We start from the raw sequence: 20,019 nt of genomic DNA, 5'->3' as shown, positions 1-20,019 counted from the left end.
GCCTGCGGAGGTTTCCACTGAACCGTTTCCATATTGTCCGACGCCAATTAAATTGGCAAACTACGCCGGGCCACAGATGCGACATTACGTAAACGCAGCTACCACGGTACCACCAGCTGCCGCGGAAGTCGAAATCCGATCGCCGTCGGTCTCATCTGATCGCCACGTTTCTGCAGCACCAAACCATGATGGCTCGGGCGAATCGGATGCGAAAATCCGAGATTTCGCCTGTCGTCCGAGAAGACTATGGTGTTCAATGCCGAACATTGCGATCCATTATACGGATAAAACGTTGGACGATACCGAAATAGAGTGCATTGCTCTGATGCCAGTTTCAGGTGACTCGATGACTTATTGTAACGGTGCGACTGTGACAGAGCCAAAGGTAACCCAGGTTAAACTCAAACGTTGCTCCTTGTGGAAGCGGACGAAGAAATTCGTCCGACGCGTCTTTTGTTGTGCTGCATGATCTATTGATCTGCAGTAGTACAGAAAATATACTGTATAGTGTATTGTTTACAGTGTTCAAACATAAAAGTTATCTTATAAAATGTTATATACTTGTACAGTTGTACTTATATTCTTAAATCAATTGATTTAGGTAATTTTGTGAATCACCTTTATTTTGTTATGAAACTTTTTCGACTGTAATAATATAGTCATATATTACAATGTTCAAATATGTAAATTATCTTTTAAAATGTTATATACCTACTTGTACAGTTGTACTTATATATCCTTAAATCAATTGATAATTTTGTAAATCATATTTTTTCATGAAACTTATTCGACTATAATAATTAATAATATAAACATAAATTATGATAAAAATGCGTTTTTTATTTCAAATTTGTATTTGCAAACAATAGAATATTAACTGGATTGATCTTAATATACTGTCCACCTGTATCTGAAACCGAAATCTATATTTACGGCTATGATAAGTGGAGTAGGATGAGGTTTAAAAGGGACTGAAGCTCTGGTTCCGAAAATGTTAGGGAAATTTAAAAATTTAATGTTATTCTGCATGTTCTGTCATTCTGTGAACTACATAATATATATATATATACATTATACATACGAACGTATTATGTATTCACGTAAGATCATAATCTTATATACGTAATATAATTACAAGAATTATTATACCTAAAACCTAATTATATAATATACACATAATATATACCTAACTATATTTATTTAAATGTACCTCTATTATTGCGCAGTTTATAAGAACGTTATTTGCTGGAAAATTCTAAAATGTTAGTTAGATAAATACTAATAAAACAAATGTTTAGCCCTCCTTTATTAAATCTTTACTCGATTATATAGAATATGAGCATACCCTGCTATCTAAATAATTATGTGCAGTATATTTCTGTTTAAGATATTTTCAGTATTGATGCATTATTTTATTTTAGTTTATTATCGATATAATGAAGTATATACGAATTTGATTAATGGATTTATTCTCTGTATTTTCTATTTAAATAGACTAATAGTTCTTCGTAGTTATATTATGATTACATTATTAATTATTATGTAATAATATTTATCAAATGAAATTTCTATACCTATAAATATACCTACTAGGTTAAAACACCATCATCTCAGCCTAAAACGTTATCATATACGATGATACATCGTTGTTTTCAAAATTTAACTAAATCCATTACTGACTACTGTGACCCACGTGCAGACACCCAATATACCTATACCTATATTAGAACGGAGTACTCACTTCTTAAGCTTTTTAATTTTTTTGTTTTTTGTTTCTTGAATATTTTAAAAATGACTTTACACTAGATTCCGATAAATCTGTCATAATTTTATCTATGTAGTTTGTTGTATAATATACGATTATATAATATACCTATACCTATGTTTATATACCTATAATTTTGTATTATTATTAATTACAAGTTTTCCGAGCGGAAAATGATAATCGTAATTCACCTATGGACTTCATTTATTATTGTACATTTGTTATTTAATAATATAATATGTTATATTTATTTATTATCATTATGCTTAGGCATAATACTAACAATTGTAAATACAAGCATTTTATTTTCAATCAATCACCATAGGCGCCCGGAAGGGGGGCAAACTGGGGCATTTGCCCCCACCTGGCTTTTCAAAAATATGTTTTAAATTTAACGTTTAAAGATAAATTACTATTTATTATATTACAAATCCTAACATTGCCCCCTCCTAGAAAAATTTCTGCGGGCGACTATGTCAATCACTAGTCTTTGTAGTGTATTATTGAAAACTGTGATTGTTTTGATTTGTTTATCACAATATAAAATACGATAATAACCATAATAATTATTAGTTTATTACAATAATATAGTACATTTTACTAGTATTTTATTGTGAATTGTGATAGTTTCGCCTCAGTGAACATCGTAGAGTAGTGCAATATCAGTCATTCGAAATGAAAATTAATTTGAAAATAGTAATTTTAGGTGATTCATCCGTGGGAAAATCATCTTTGTTGGTTGGAAAGTTTTATTCGGATACTAATCTACTCATAATCTACCTAATTATGGTACTAATTTTACAACCAAGGAAATTGTGATTAATGGAACAATCGTATCAATTCAGGTACAATTTTTTTTTTACATTTTTGATTACGATATAATATACGCCATCTAATTTACTACACAATTCTTATCATTATTTGAACCACCTATTTGAAAAACGACGTATATAATCAATGAAAGTTAATTAAAAGAAAACAATAAAAACTGTTTTTAGTCATAAATAGGGTAGAAAACGAAACAAATACGTTTCATGTTTTCACAAAGCTATAGTTTTGAGATTTTATTAAATACTACATATTTTGAGCTTTTTATTGTTTTTAGAGCGTATTTCTTCCATTAGTTCCATTTTATATTTTTGAAGACAATATATTTTAACTTCATTAATAATTTTACAAATTTTTCCTCCACTGACGTTTTTATTTTAAATAATTATAAATAATACGACCAAAACATACATTTATTTTTAATTCGTGTGGTATAATATAGGTAGTTTTTAACTATACGCGATCACACGTTTTTCCTAGAACCGCTTGAAGATAGCCAATAAGATGATATGATTAATTTGCCATAAATTCAATTTATTAATACATAGTATAGATAATCGCTTACGATACCTAGGTTAATAACCTTACGATATGATAATATTATCGTATTGCTGGTAATTTAATACTTGAGGTCCTTACACACTAGGCGAGACGCAATTTTAAATCGCCGCGAATGTTCGCCTAAAAATTAAACAGCTTATATTAAATTAGTCCATATTCACACTACGTAAAGCTAGCGGATAAAATTCGCTATCGTCCGCGACTGTTCGCGCATGCTTAATTTTAGGCGAACATTCGCTCAAAACGGATAAAATTAAACACGTTGTTTTGAATGGGTCTATTCACACTGGGCGAATGTTCGCCTGAATAACATTATGATTCGGCGCGATTTATAACCGCCCAGAATAATTGTATAGTGTGAAAGCTTTGTGTTCTAGCGAATAAAATTCGAGGCGATTTAAAATCGCGCCCGCGCGGCGAACTATACGCCTAGTATGCAAGGACCTTTGAAGTTGTAGACTTGTAACACTTGGAAAAAATAAAGTCAATTCAAAATACAAAAAATATTCTTGTTTTTAAAATGCATGTTTGATGATTTTGAATGGCTAAACAAGTCGTCAGGACCTCAGCCCTAGTCATAAACAAAAATATTTTGTGCAATTAGAAAAGTCAAGAGTCATGATGAGTTCATGATGGTTGTCTTGCTAAAGTAAATAAAATCTATTTATAAAACTTATTTATAGTATCATTCACTCCATTATTCTAATAATAACGTATTATTCAATTATTCAATTGAATGCAGAAGTGCATTGCATTTTATATTCAATAATATTAATACATTATACAATTTACATTCAACATAATAAATGCGTATATTATTATCCAAACACGCGTGTTGTGTACGTCCATACTTGCCAAAAACATTACTTAAATAGTTATATATCAACATTAACTATTATAGGAGGTTTGTGGTCATATTTTTTAATTCATCAATCATTTAAGTTGAATATACTACATACATATATTATAAATTTTATAAATTTCATAGAGTAAAGAATATTTTATAAATTTACATTCACTGCAGTGATTATCCGCATTTACCATGCTGTGGAGTGTGGACATTCCCAGTAACAGTCATAAAGTCAAAAACGAAACATATAAGAAATAATATGATTATAATAGTATGAATATGTATCATAAATAGTCAATTTATTATTATTATCATGATTTTTGTTTATATCCAGTTTTGGGATATGCCAGGACTACGGTCATTACGATCTTGCAGTGTACCGTATTATCGAGGTGCTGATTGTTGTGTTTTGGTTTACGATGTCACTTCATTAAAATCTTTTGAGTCATTGAATTATTGGCGAGATGACTTCCTTACCGAGATCTCAATACCTAATGGAAAATTATGTCCATTTGTAGTTCTTGGTAACAAAGTCGACTTAAATAACACAATGGTAATATGAATTGTTATTTCGTAATTATTTATTTAGGTATTAGGTATTAAAGTAAAATAATAAATAAGAATTTGATTACAAAACCAATTTTTAGTTTTATAATGATAAGGGAAAATTATGGTTATTGTATATAATATTTGTTGTAAAGAACATATATATTATGTATAATGACTTCGTTTATTAAACTTTAAAATTATTTACTTTTCAAGTAGGTTTTTGCTACTTATCTATACAGTATACATGTATATAAGTCTTCTACATTCTAACGATTTTAGCAATCACCCATTGTTAATATTTAATAATGATATAGGTGGATCAAGAATGGGTTAAGTTATGGAACAGGGATAATGGAATTTTATCATACTTCGTAACATCGGCAAAAGATTCAACAAATGTTAAAGAAGCATTCAACACAGTAGTAAAGAACGCATTTGATTATAAACAAAAAACCTACATTTATGAAACTGTAAATGATCAGAAGGAACAAAATTCCCGTTTATTTTGTTGCGGTCTTTTTCATGTAGCTAATAATTTGTTTTGAACAACCTAACCTAACCTAATTCAAATATCCAATTAATCTTATTACGAATCATTAAATGTACTTCACCTTATGTTTCTAATCACCCCTTACATTCGGGCTTAAAAAATCATACCGTCTAAGAAGCAGTCAAAATTTCCTACAAACTATTCCTTACAGCCTGTTTTGTAAATCACTCTATATTATATTTCTATATAGCCTACTAATCCTTTTTCTCTAAACTCTAATTCTATTCCAGAAAATTCACCTAGAAGGTTAAAGCAAAACTGGAAAGGTAACCTGAAATAACACTAACTCTCTCTAGTCAGTAAGTGTTGACGCTGGGTGATTGCTTTGTAAAATTATTTGTAAATTGTATGTATTAAAAATAAAAGTTAAAAGAAAATCTATCAAATGTAAGTTTGCGATTATTATTTACACCTAATAATGTTTACACTCGTGTAGTCGTGTGAAATTTAGTCGTAATGTGGTCATGTGACCAGGTATTTTGTTTTGTTCAAAGTAAAATAAGAATTAATGAAAAATGTATTGATTTGTTTAATTTATCATTTGTTTATACAGGTATAAGTAAAATAATAATATAATATTTATAATACATCATACCTGCTATATAAATGATTTATCCTGTTAGTCTATTTGTGTATTTTTGACAAGTTTCTATTGCCCATTAAAGATAAATACCTATTTATATCATTATCCGGTTTATATTATATATACATTACACAATATACATATATTATTTTATTTAGTAAAATTTAACGGGAGCTCTTTTAATGTAAGTATGATTTTAAGTATAAATAGTACAATTGACAATAATTATAATGAACTCTAAACTGACAAAAAGGACTAAACCACCGAACAAATCCGAACAATGATGAAGTTAACAATACAAAATATAAAGTAAACCTACTGAAACTTAGATTTAAATTGTTTGAAAAATAAGAATAATTAAAACAATAAAAAAAAGTCGGCAAGTGGGTACCGCTCTGCTGTACATTAGGGGGTGGGGTAGACCTCGGACTAGGGTAGATTAAATTTGAATGCAATGATAAGTATCATTGTATACGAAAAACGATTCTGAACGGAGATGATTTGTCAGTCTATAATATATTATAATTAAATATTGTCATATATTCTATTTTGAAACAAATATTCCGATTTCATAAAAATTTAAAACTCAAACGCTCAAAACATTTTTCCTATAATGACTCTTAAAATTTTCTCTATAGCTTTTTGAAGCAAAACTTATGGGAAATCTTGTATTAAATTTTTTACTCTTAGCTACCTATACAAACAATTTTATGAATTTTGAACTTCAAATAATTTGCAAATATTCATGCTTTTGACGAATTTTCGTCAAAATTTGAACTTCAAATGCTAATAAAAAAAAATTGTGCCTATGTATTCTTATAATTTTTTAATCACTATAAGAATAACATATGAGGAATTTTGTATAAAATTTTCAAGTATTTTGATAGGGCCAAAAAAATTTTATCGACACTTCAAAAAAAATTTTTCAGAAAAATTGAAAATTTCAGTTGTCTATAAATAGCTCAAAAAAACTCAAAATATTTTGAAATTTAAATCACGTAAAGAAAACGCGAATCTTAATAACTGGTAAAATTTTCAAGTATCTACGACTTATACTTTTTGAATAATAACAAATATCAAAAATCGTTTGAGGCTAAACTGTTATTTAACGCGGTTTTTGTAAAAATTTAAATTTCAAACACTCATAAAAATTTTTTGTCTGAATCCGGTAGAGTTTTTTTTACAGATATTTGAAGAAAAATGTATGGAGAACCTTGTACCAAATTTTCAAAACTTAGTTATAAAAGAAAAAAATTTCATGATTTTTCAACTTCAAAATTACTTGCAAATTTTCGCGTTTTCGACAGATTTCGTAAAAATTTGAACTAAAAACGCTTATAAAAAAAAATTGTGACTAACGATTTTTAATTTTTTTTAGCTACATTAAAAAAAACTCATAAGGAACCTTGTATTAAATTTTCAAAACTTTTTGGTCATCCAAAAATTTTTTATCGACACTTAAAAAAAAATTTCTCAAAAAAAACGAAAATTTCAGTGATCTATAAATAACTCAAAAAAAGTCAAAATTTTTTGAAAATTTAACTATATACAGATACTACTGACATTAACATTTGGAAAAAATTTCAAGTATTTTCAGTGATTAGTTTTTGAATTACAACAATAAAAAAAAATCGATTAGGTCGAAAACTGGTTTTGCGTAAAAATTGCCGTTTTTCAGTCATTTTTTTTTTGTTTTTCTCGATTTTTTTGAAAACTATTGGAAAATGTTAACTTTTTACCTCTATAATGCACCAAGGATATTCACTTTTACATCGGAAACCACCCCCATAGTTTGAAATTGGAGCATTATTTCGACTAGTTATGCTGTACACAGACACAAAAAAAAAAAAAACAAAAAAAAAAAAAAAAAAAAAAACATACATCATTGTAAAATCAATACATTCTTCACTCCGTTCAGAATCTAAAATAATGAACTAAGTCTATGTATAAATATTTTAGGCATTCGTAATTCTTCTAACATAATAATATTAAATTGTATAATATTATATCCGTGGGTATAGAGTATAGGATATGATATCAGTTAGTTAGGTACCTATATAGGCAACTGTTAAATAAAATATCACGAGAAAATTGACCACCAGCTTTTAGATGGTGTATTTTTATATTATGCCCTCGCAAACAATAAAAAAAAAAGATAGATTAATTAAATGAACTAAATTTTCTTGTCCTTTACGACGATATGGTTACATATTTTATAGTACAATACTATAATTAGGTAACAATTTTGTAATTGCAGCTGTGAGCTTGAAAAAATATACTATACACATCATGTAGGTACCTTCAGACCTACTATCTAGTATCTATATGACTATATCATAATATATATTATTACTCTGTGGACTATATGCACTATATGTCTATTGCCTATATAACTTAAAGCTTATAGGTATTATAGTAAATTTAGATAAGTAGGTACAATATATACCATGTAATACTATAAATACTATATAATAATATATACTATACAGTATACAGTAATCAAACTTCTATTCATAATGGTATTATGTATAAATAATAAATTTAATATAACATACAGAAATAATTTGTTTATCTATACAATAGCGATAACAATAAAGTAATTTACTTAACGAAACAATTGCTTTGACAATAATACTATAATATTATATTGTATCATAATTCTTAAGGTTATGAAAGTACATCAACTTATTTCGAGGACACTTATTAGAGCTTAAATATTAATAAATTATCAGGTACGATTTTTAACATAATACAACATTTTACAGTAGTTAATCTGCAGTCTGCAGTTATCAATATTGGCTGTTATATATTAGAAATAAAATAAAAATAAACGAAGTTATTGTACCTACATACATTGATAAGTAATAGGAAAATAAATATTATATAGGTAGGTGCTTTTGATGTATATTGTCCATTAATATTTGTAGATGATATGGAATTAGTCCATACTTCTTCCAATTATGAATTTAGAAAGTGTACACTTATAATTTATAAATTCCGATGTTTCATAAAAACAATACAATATTATCCACTTGATTTTAGGAGTTAGCATGTATATAATTTTATACATATTTTATTATTGTTGATACCATTTGCACTATGAAAAAGTTATGAATACATTTGAAAAATATTCATGTACTTAAATTATAACATTTTAATTATCAATATCCTGGATAGTAGAGAGCAAAGTGTATAATAGATGAAATAATAAAAATTACAGACTAAACCAATAAATAAATAGTGTTTAGGTACCTATGTCCTATACAGTATACACAATTTCAAATATATATATAATTTATATTAAGTTCAGAGGTATGTTATCTTTGTGTACCTGATTTATTTTACACGAATATCGATTTGTTAATATCATTTTATTATAGCATAGTAAATACTAGTATTAAATACATAGATAGTGTCGAGTGTTGGCCATTATTCAAATACACCTACCTATAAAAAAATAATTAGTAATTATATTATTTTATAAATATATTATATACCCAGTATATCGACATAAAGACATGCATAGTGTATAATAGTTGTAAACCTTGAAAATGGAAATAAATGCAATTCCATTGCGAAACCCTCGGTTACTAGAAAGAAAAGCTATAGATAACTTAAACATTCCGTATTCCGAATACAGACAGATAAAGATGAATACTAATTATTTTTAGTTTCACAATCATTTGACTATAATATTATCTAATCGGCTTAAATTGAGGAACACGACACATCTAATTTTGAAATTACCGTTACGGATAGAAAATGGACTTTGGTAACAAGTCAGTAGGTACGAGATAACGAAAAACAATTTAAAAATTGTATATTTATTTTATTTTGAATTGAACATTTTTAAATCGACGTTGTTGTCGTTGCAAATATAGAATAGTGATATTCTTGACAAAATGACAACGACGATGTCATAACTGACTCCATTCAATGACATAGACGAAAAATCATCCTAGTCAGTACTTCGTGTTAGAAAGCAAGCAAAGCTGTTATTCACATAATAGAGTTACAAAAACATTCAACAAAAATAATTTAGTTGTGTGGAAAATAAAATGTATTCTACTATAAAAAAAAATCTGTCTAATTGTGGTAGAAAATACTTTTAATAATATCACGTGCAAGAACTAAACTAAAAGTAAGATATCAAATTATTTCTTGTACTAAACACATTTTTTATTAATAAAAAGTACACCGTGATAAAATATGTACGTAATAATAAAAACTGTAATAATTTAAAAACTTAAGTAAGTTATACTCTTTATCAAAGAATTTTGACTTATCGAAATTCCATTGAAATATTTTTTGAGAATTAGTTATTAGAATTCTCAAATTCTGATTAAAATGTGAAAGCCAAAAATAAATTAAAATCATTAATATGGTAGGGTCAACTACAAACATCACCCCGATCATGACAGATATCCTATCAGTATAATATAAATAAGTATTTAATATTATGGTAGTTTGAACTAATTTTTGCCAAACAAACCTTAACACATAATATAGCGTATTTAATTTATTACGATAATAATATAATAATTATTTTCTCACTATAATATGTCAAAACAAATGACTAATTATATCCAGATAATAACTACCCAGAACTCGGGGGTATACACTGCAAAATGATAACCAATTATGATTTATGACAAATATACCTACTCTTATCAATTTAATTACTAAAAAAATTCACAAAAACAATATTTTACGAATATCGTAGAGAGTTTATAGATTTTCGACTATAAGTAAAATTCGGCTATATGTAAGAGTACATTAACTTGCTTAAACGTTTATTTATTTTCAGTTTCTGAGCGGAATAACGAATGTATGTTCGTATTTAAAACGATTGTCATTTTTTTTTTTTTTTGTACGTACCTACCTATCAAAAATTTATAAAATCTCGAAAACTTATTTTATATATTCGATTTAAAAATTAAATGCAAGATTTTTTATAAATTTTCCTATAAAATTCAAAAACATGATTCGTGGAGATTTAAGGTGTTCATGTATACTATACATTTTACTATAGGTACTTATATAAATACTCATTCACAAAATATGTTAAAATTTGTATATTAAATTTAGTTTTTTTTAAGATGTTATGCATTAGGCGATAGCTTATTCACAATGAGTCACTATTTTACAACTAGTTAGTTTTAACTTTAAAATTAACAATAAGTAACAACAATGATATAATATTTATAAATTCAATATTGTCAGTGAAAATTGATTTAATCTATACATATCTAACTTACCGTAATAAAGAAATACTAATAGTAAAATACATGATTTTAATTGCATTATCAAAAAATATATCACAAAATATACTTAGTAATACATAGGTAAGCTGTCAAGTGGTCTCCGCTTAGAAACATTTTTCGTATATCTACGTATTATTCAATCATTTGAATCCAAATTTAACACAAAAGTAAAACACTCTATAACTACTGCATACCAGAACGATATATACTTACCATATTTTCTAATTTTTTGACATACTTTTTAATTACATAAAAAACGATACAATTTGTAATAAATGATAATTATTTAAATAAACAAAAAATATACTCATTTTCCAGAGCTAAAACTAAATTCATGTGTGAGTAGACAGTAGTAAACCACCATATATTAAAATCTCAACAGAGTGTTGCACGATAAATGTGTCAAACTTCTAGAGGTGTTTCTAGACCTCAAATAAAACAAAAAAAGTCCTCATAACCATAATTAAATTATCAATAATAAAAGAGATATTTCAATGATTGTGTTTTTAATTTTTATGGATAAACGTAAGTTTCATATATAATAATGTTCATATCTGCTAAACCGTAAAATATATTACAATTAATTTGAATACATAAATAAAAACCTCATAAAATTTGAATTAAGAAAGCATATCCTATAAGGTTCCCACCTCAATTTTTGAGTAAAAAAATTACACAAATCTTTTATAACTTTAAATTGTCAAAATTTTAAGAAATTGGAGTTTTATCTAATAACAATTATTTTTAAGGCATAAGGTCATAAGGACTTTTTTGTTGGATTTAAGTTCTAGAAACACTCAAACACCTCTAGAAGTTTGACACATTTATTGTGCAACACCCTATAGAGTATAAGGGTTAATAAAAAAAGATACAATAAGTATCATCGGAGTCTCAAGAAATCTATTGATATGTGATATATAACTTTTATTAAAAAAAGTCCAATAGTTTCTGAGTACATATATTATAGAGTATAGACATTGAAATATTGAATATGCAATCAATGATATATAGAATGGGCGATTGTAAACTCCACCGCTTTACAGGTAGTCGATTTTCGGGTTGGATTTATAGCATATAAATTCCACCGATACATTTTTTTTACCTGAAAAAAAAATGTAAATTCCACCGATACGTATTTTTGATCTGAAAACACGTAAACTCCACCGATGGTAAAATCCACAGATTAAAACTATTTTTAGTATAGCTATAGCTACGTGTTATATTATTTCTATTATTTCTATTTGATTTTTATATGATTTTTTTTAACATTATTATTAATTATTATTAATAATAATATATTTTTCATTTTTCTATTATTTCTATTATTTATATTTGATTTTTATATGATTTTTTTTTAAATTATTGTTAATTATTATTAATAGTTATATATTTTTCATTTTTTATTATTTCTATTTGATTATATATGATTTTTTTTTAACATTATTATTAATTATTATTAATAATTATATATTTTTCATTTTTCTATTATTTCTATTATTTCTATTTCATTATTATACCGGTGGAGTTTACATTTTTTTTTCAGGTAAAAAAAATATACCGGTGGAGTTTACATTTTTTTTTCAGGTAAAAAAAACATACCGGTGGAGTTTACATGAAAAAAGGTCTAAAAAGGTCGCAATCGGTGGAGTTTACATGCGCCCATATAGAATAGGTAGGTATCTGATATAGATTATAGAGGACAAAAAAATATCCATTATTTATTGTATGATAATATATAGGTAGGTATACATAATAATATTATTATATTATATATAATTTATAAAAGTAAAAAAGAATTAATAGAAATAATTAATAATTTTTTTTTTATTTATTTAATTACTAATAATAATAATATTATATGATAAACAAATATCCATATCTATAGGCTACTTTTCTAATATAGTTTAAGAATTGATGTATTGTTAATCATGTCTTGTATTTTATTTCATTGTAATTGACAATAAATTGTCAAGTTGTCATAATTTTACTAGTAGCTTATAATAATAAAAAACAAAATATATCTATGTCTACATCTATATGAATATTATAAATACTATAGTTTACCAGACAGTAGTAAAACAAAATTTAAACACCTATTTTAAAGTATATAATATTATACATAATACATCTTTTAATAGTTCTAATCATAGTACCTATCATACTTTTAATTTAATAGATCAAATCGCTTAGAATTTATTAAAAATAATAATGATATAATGAAAATAGAATATTAAATAAATTAGTCATTAAATTGGCTTATTGTATTCGTCATTCTTTATAATTGTATGATAAAGTATGTAGGTATGTACTAAGAGATAACTGATAACCTATAGTAGGTAGATAGGTACCTTGAAATGTTGTTCTCGAATTTCATATCGTAATTTTTATATCATAAAATTAAAATAATTATAATATGTTCCAAATGTTCCAATGCAAATTGTAATTTGAATTTTGAATCCATTCATTTTATTTGAAAAGGCTTAACATAAATTATAAGTAGATCAACCGACGACAATTAAATTATTTCTGGATTTATATTAGTTTTATTCTATACCTCTGGCTTCATAAATTTTTTCTTATTTATTCAAAATTTAAGCGTTTCAGCATATTACATGCTATTACAAATCTTATTTAATATTTACATATCTTCATAATTAATTAATGTTTAATTGATATGTGTTTATAGTTGATCATCGATATTCTTAATATTTATAATTAATATATAGTATAAATTTAAACGTACTCATTACAGGTATATTAAACTTCTTATCTTAAAGTTACCTAATCCATTAATAGTAGGTACTAGTTTGAATAAAGTTTCTAATGTTATTCAAACATTTTTTTCTTTTCAGCTCAAATAATTTAACAATTAAATTTCGAATACTTACCTACGTGTTTAAATAATAAACACTGCTTATAAATTAGTAATAATAATAATAATAATAATAATATATTAATATTATACCTAAAGGTAGGTACATCGACATTTATATTCATTAAAATTTAAGTGTGTATCCACCTATTAAGTGATTACCTATATCACTGTAACTCGAGCAAAAAAACGTAATATTATGACCTTTTTGAAATACCTAACATTTTAAAATGATCATAACTTACTTAAAAATAAATGATAATATCAATAAAAGGCTACCTGGGGCCCTAGATAATAATCTTACCTTTTAATTATATAATAGGCTAATTCAATCTAATATAACGAACAGCATACTTTTGAAACTGCACCATGGTGAACGAAAATGTCGTAGGGGTGTCAAACGGGTCAACGAGTACGACGTCCTCTTAAAAGAATTACCTACTAAAAGAGGATTTAACTTATTAATAACTTTATGTAAAAAGTTATAACAGGTTTTGTTTTCACTTTTTATAATGGATTTTTTTATTGTGTTTACTGTTTGCTAAATGTGGTGCTCATCGCAGAAAATATTTGTAATTTGGAATTTTGTACTAAGTATTTATGTTATTCTACAAACAAAATGTATTAATACTAAAAACTATTTCAAAATTGTTTATCCTAATCGTCAATCGTAAAAAATAATATATTGTATACTGATATACGATATACCGTGTTTAATAAGAATATTATGATAATATTTCTATTTCCCAATATATTTTGTATTATAAATCATTATTTATTATATAAGACCGTATACTAGACTTCAGCTATATTAATACCAGTTTTCCACGAAGTTCAATCAATTATCTTAACAGCTGCTGCGTCGCTGGCTTTTATACTTTCCCAGCGCGTGGTCATACTGCAACTGCGGCGGAACAGCTGTAAAATAATAATACGTAGTGGTCTTCTCCGCCCCGCCAATCCACATCACCACAATAGTATGAGAATATTATAGTATTAGATTCCCACTACTCATTAGTCATTACTACCGTCTTAACCACCACCCTTCGTGCCGATAACTATTACCTATCTACGTTTGTTTCACGTTGCGTAAATACAATTCTGTATAGTTTAAAGTTGTGTACGTAATACGTGGGTATTATACCTATGCCGAGTGGACACTGCCACACTGGTCAGTATTCAGTGTCCAGTGACGACGACTGACGATCGACGTCGACGAAAATAACACTGCACCGCGCACTCCACTCATAATAAACATTATACTCCATAATCACAATAGGTTTTATGCGTATATAATTTAGTAAACACGCACATTGGAATACTACGACAGAACAGTACCTAACTGTTTTTGTCATATCTATTGCATCATCATCGTGTGTCGTGAATCGTGATCGTTATTATTGTTCGTGTTTACTGCGACGCGGTCGATTGTTTTCGTTTTTACGTTTCACCTGTCTGAAAAAAAAAACAAACAACAACGATTAATTGTATTTCGTTTTGGACACAAGTAAGTGACAAGTGTTTGTCGTCTCTCTGTTGTTTACCGTTTAGTTGTTTTAACGATTTTTACTCCGTAACAAACGGAGATATCGTTGTACACGGACACGCGACAGATAGTGTATTGCCGTGTGGGTGTTGACTGTTGACGTAATTTTGCAGGTCGTATCGACGCGTGCAGCAGTCAAATAGTCAATTACTATCCGCAGTCGTCAATCGTCGCCGACAACGCGATCATGGCGACCAGGAAGAAGGTTTTGTTGAAAGTGATCATACTGGGCGACTCGAGCGTGGGCAAGACGTCGCTGATGAACCAGTATGTCAACAAGAAGTTCACCAACCAGTACAAGGCGACCATCGGCGCCGATTTCCTGACCAAGGAGGTGATGGTCGACGACCGGATCGTCACGATGCAGGTGAGCAAGCCAGCGCCCGGTCCTAATCCTTTGTGCGCGTCGGTCACCAAGGTCAACGAACGTTGGATAGAATATTTAGAATGCTATATAGATTGATTGCGACGTAGACGACTTTGCTGCGGCTACGTCGTCGTAATAATTGATAAGACGTAATAGTATTATTAATACGTTTTTGGTTTCCGACCCCGATTATAGTTACTTTGATTTACCCGTCCAGAGGTATCATCAAATTCTGTCTAGAACACATTATATCCGATGTCGATAAATGTATTTTGAAATAATATATAAATAGTTATTTAATCATGCATAAATGATAGTAGATAATAACTTGTAAATATTATAATTATTGATGTTATTGTGATGTATCATCTATGGTATTGGTAGCCTACAGTTGTCAATTTAAGATTTAAACGACAGACACTACTGTAAAACCCAAAAATCGATTCTAGTAATTTAGTGAAGTGCCCGCTAACACGTCTCGCGACTGGCTCGTATCAATAGCGTTTTTGATTGATAGTTAATATATTACAATACATTTATACTTTTGTCACAAATAAATCTATTGTATTCCATTTGGTTGATAGTAGTCAACTAATACTTACTAAATTATACTCTACAACCCTAGACTGGTACATATTGTATCATGATGTATTAATATCATAATTCGTGAATTATGGCTCCCGAAAATATGAAAAAAATCCATTTAATAATTGAAATAATTAAACAGGTACTTTAATTATGGACTTACAAATATTTACCGAAGGCTTCCAATTTAATAAATTTTAATACTTCGTACTAAGAATACGTCATTTTTAGAAAATATTATATGGAGGAGTGAGATTTCAAAATTCCGTATACCAGCGGTTTCCAATCTTCCTTTAGTTTACGCCACCCTAAGAATAAAAAAATAATAATTGCGCCTCTCATGATTAAATAAATAACAAATTTATTGTATTTAAATATATAAATATTTTGATTGTTATGACAAAATAACACGAATCGCGCCTCCTATGGGAGGCACGCCTCACAGTCTGGGAACCGCTGCTATATACAATACAACTACAAAATCTATTATGTTTATATAAATAGAAAATCTCTTATTGTTGGCGTGGTAGTTTGCCGGGCATCATTATTCAGCGACTAATGATAGTATTTACTATTGATATGTTAGTTAGTTATTATTTACTTGGATGTATTTCGGTTACATTAACATATTATGAAAAGAGCCCTACGATCATCCACCTTAATTTTTTTTTATATCTCCACGTAAATTAATTTTTGACAATTTAAGTAATTAGCTGATAACAATATAGAATTTTTTGTACACAATGTATTGAACTATAATAGTGTACTAAGAAAAAAATTGTATTATCATTAGACTACCTATTTAAATTTTAGATTCTACATCAAGCATTCAAGCCAAAAATGATTTTCCTTGATTTTTCCCCCAATACTTAAATTCAGAATACTGTTTTACTAGGGCTTTTCCCTTCAATCACTTAAAATATTGAACTAGTCAACTAGATATGGATTGATTTATGATTATAATTTTATGAACAAAAATTATGTATAAATGCAGACAACAAACATGTAGTTTTTATGAACCTAATATTATTATCAAATAGTTTCCTTAATATACCTACCCATTAGAAATAGATAGATAATGTATTAATGTATAATTAGAATTCCAAGAAGATATGAAATAAATATTTCCCAGAGGCCAGAGGAAACAAAACTAATTGACAAAATGATGTAATGATGTAGATTACATTACTTTATTTTTGGATTAATTTTTATGATAATGATTCTTACAAGACATTCATTATCATAAATTCTTGTACTTATATTCCAACCTACTTCTTATTGCTTACTGCAAAATAAAATTTGAGACAAAAACATTGCTATTTTATTTATATCTCCAACTGATGTATTTGTTTATATTTACTTGATTAAGCGAAGGAAATTAGAACATGCAAATTTTACATTCATAATTATTTTCTATAATTAAAAATCAAATTATTAACATTTTAAAACAATAAATTTCACACACAAATATAACTTTTTTTCGAATGAAACTACACTTACTACATAATAATATAATTACAATTTAAAGTACATTATTCAACTATTACTATTATTCATTAATCATTATACATAATTGTCATTATGATTTATGGTTTATTATAGATATGGGATACAGCTGGTCAAGAACGTTTTCAGTCATTAGGAGTGGCATTTTATCGTGGTGCTGATTGTTGTGTATTGGTATTTGATGTTACATCACCAGGATCTTTTAAATCTTTGGATGGATGGCGAGATGAGTTTCTAATTCAAGCATCACCATCTGATCCAGATCATTTCCCTTTTGTGGTTCTAGGAAACAAAGTTGATTTAGATAATCGAGCTGTAAGTTTTATTATTTTCATTTAATGATTATTATTTAAGTTTACATATGAACCATTATGTATAGGTGTCCACTAAAAGGGCTCAGCAATGGTGCCAGAGCAAGAATGGTTTACCATACTTCGAAACATCTGCTAAAGAAGCAGTCAATGTTGAACAAGCTTTCAAAACGATAGCACGAAATGCATTAGCTCAAGAATCAGATGTAGAGTTGTATAATGAATTTCCTGATCAAATAAAATTGGATGGTGGTTCTTCAGACAACAGATCTTCAGGTGGTGATAATTGTGCTTGCTAATTATAGTAAATTATTTAATTTCCTGAAATATTGCTGTCTATTATCAACATACTCCTTGGCTGAGTTTCTAGTAAGAGTCTCAATGTTATTGTCTTGATGAGTATAATTATATTTATTTATATATAAATTAATGAAAAAACAACATTATATATAACGTGGAGATAGTCTATTATTTAATATTATTTGAATTTAAGTTATAAATATATATTTTATTATTTTTGTTTCTACTTATATGTATGGTCATATTATACCCTAATATTATTTTTATAATTATTATTAATTTTCATTAATTTGTCGACAGAATGTTGAGTATTTTGTTGTACTTATAAAATATTAAAATATTTAGCTTATTTACAAATACTTTAGAAGAAGACATGCATTATTATGTTAATATGTATGTACATTTTCTGTATAAATATTGATACATATTCATCTTATTCCTTCGTTTAGTATACATTTTTACTTATGAAATAAACATTTTTATAATGTGAAAACTTTTTTTTTTCTATGTACCTTGTATAGAATTTAAATTTGAACAAAATCAATTTGATTAGTAATAGCTAAATATTATTTCTAATTTTATTTCTGATTTATCTTCATTAATCTTGTTATAATATTATACTATTGCTAGCAATAATTGTTCAAATTGTTTTTATTTGTATATAAGTATGTTCTTTGTTATTTTTATCTGTAAATGGAATATTAACAATCAATAATCAAACCCTTTCTGAACAGTAATTGTGAAATTAAGTGATAAATTAAATATTGTAAATATTGAGAGTTCAATACTCAAATATATGACATATTAAAATATCTGCTTGATTTTGCAACAAAATTTTTGATTCATTCAGTAAATATAATATTACTTTCTTAATAATATACTTTGCTAATTAATTTTCTATTAAAGAATCTAAATTCTATATAGCCCACAAAAGAACATATCTGGGCGGTGACTGAGTATTATCCACATATTTTACATCCTGATGATGTCTGTCAACATCAATCGCTGCCATCAGTCCACTGTCTACATGCACGAAGCCGATGCATTCTCTAGTAGGCCAGAATGTTATAAAATATAAAGTGTACTATGTTCATGGTTGCATATTATATTTTCAGAAATTAATGAAAATCTCTTGTGAATTTGTATGATTTATACAAGTTTGTTGTCTGCCTAGCCAGTAGCTCACATACCTATAGGCATTATCATATTTATGGCTTCAAGGCAAAAGGACTGTGACATCTTTCTAGGTTTTCAGAAATACAAAAAAATTGTTTTATGATATTTTAAATTTTTAGCTCCAATAACTTTTTTTTAAATGAGTTTTGAGATATTATTCAAAGTGATTTTTGAGATGTTATTCAAAGTAGTTTTTTTAATAGATGTGTATTGTTTTTAATGTTAAACAATTTCCAATTAGTTAGTACTAGGTATTATTGAAATAACAAGAACTATTTTTATGAAATAATTAAATTTTTTGACGATTGTGCCCTAATTTTGTATTAATATTATACCAAACACATAGTTGTACGTCACTTGTCCCATGTTATATTTTATTCTATTGGTATATGATCCCCATATTATT

General features: G+C 27.2%; 2 protein-coding genes across 2 annotated transcripts; both read left to right on the top strand.

The window, feature by feature from the left end:
• Window positions 1-2,285: 2,285 nt before the first annotated feature.
• LOC114122637 (uncharacterized) lies at window positions 2,286-5,494 on the top strand. Its single transcript, XM_027985357.2, has 3 exons — window positions 2,286-2,610; window positions 4,339-4,557; window positions 4,868-5,494. The coding sequence occupies exons 2-3, from the start codon at window positions 4,348-4,350 to the stop codon at window positions 5,096-5,098; spliced, it is 441 nt and encodes a 146-aa protein (XP_027841158.2). The 5' UTR covers window positions 2,286-2,610; window positions 4,339-4,347; the 3' UTR covers window positions 5,099-5,494.
• Window positions 5,495-14,837: 9,343 nt separating this feature from the next.
• Window positions 14,838-19,249, top strand: LOC114122618 (ras-related protein Rab-7a-like). Its single transcript, XM_027985320.2, has 4 exons — window positions 14,838-15,329; window positions 15,482-15,735; window positions 17,923-18,141; window positions 18,206-19,249. The coding sequence occupies exons 2-4, from the start codon at window positions 15,556-15,558 to the stop codon at window positions 18,434-18,436; spliced, it is 630 nt and encodes a 209-aa protein (XP_027841121.1). The 5' UTR covers window positions 14,838-15,329; window positions 15,482-15,555; the 3' UTR covers window positions 18,437-19,249.
• Window positions 19,250-20,019: the final 770 nt, after the last annotated feature.

This window comes from Aphis gossypii, chromosome 3, assembly GCF_020184175.1.
Source record: "Aphis gossypii isolate Hap1 chromosome 3, ASM2018417v2, whole genome shotgun sequence".
Lineage (NCBI taxonomy): Eukaryota > Metazoa > Arthropoda > Insecta > Hemiptera > Aphididae > Aphis > Aphis gossypii.
The sequence above is the reverse complement of the archived record's forward strand: the minus strand, read 5'-3'. Positions and strand labels throughout refer to the sequence as shown.

What these genes read in the sequence shown, in the direction of transcription:
- LOC114122637 (XM_027985357.2), top strand. Translation starts at nt 4,348, where the DNA reads ATGCCAGGACTACGGTCATTACGATCTTGCAGTGTACCGTATTATCGA. An exon ending in TCGACTTAAATAACACAATG is followed by an intron (nt 4,558 to 4,867) that starts GTAATATGAATT and finishes ATAATGATATAG; the next exon opens with GTGGATCAAGAATGGGTTAA.
- LOC114122618 (XM_027985320.2), top strand. Translation starts at nt 15,556, where the DNA reads ATGGCGACCAGGAAGAAGGTTTTGTTGAAAGTGATCATACTGGGCGAC. An exon ending in ACCGGATCGTCACGATGCAG is followed by an intron (nt 15,736 to 17,922) that starts GTGAGCAAGCCA and finishes GGTTTATTATAG; the next exon opens with ATATGGGATACAGCTGGTCA. An exon ending in TTGATTTAGATAATCGAGCT is followed by an intron (nt 18,142 to 18,205) that starts GTAAGTTTTATT and finishes CATTATGTATAG; the next exon opens with GTGTCCACTAAAAGGGCTCA.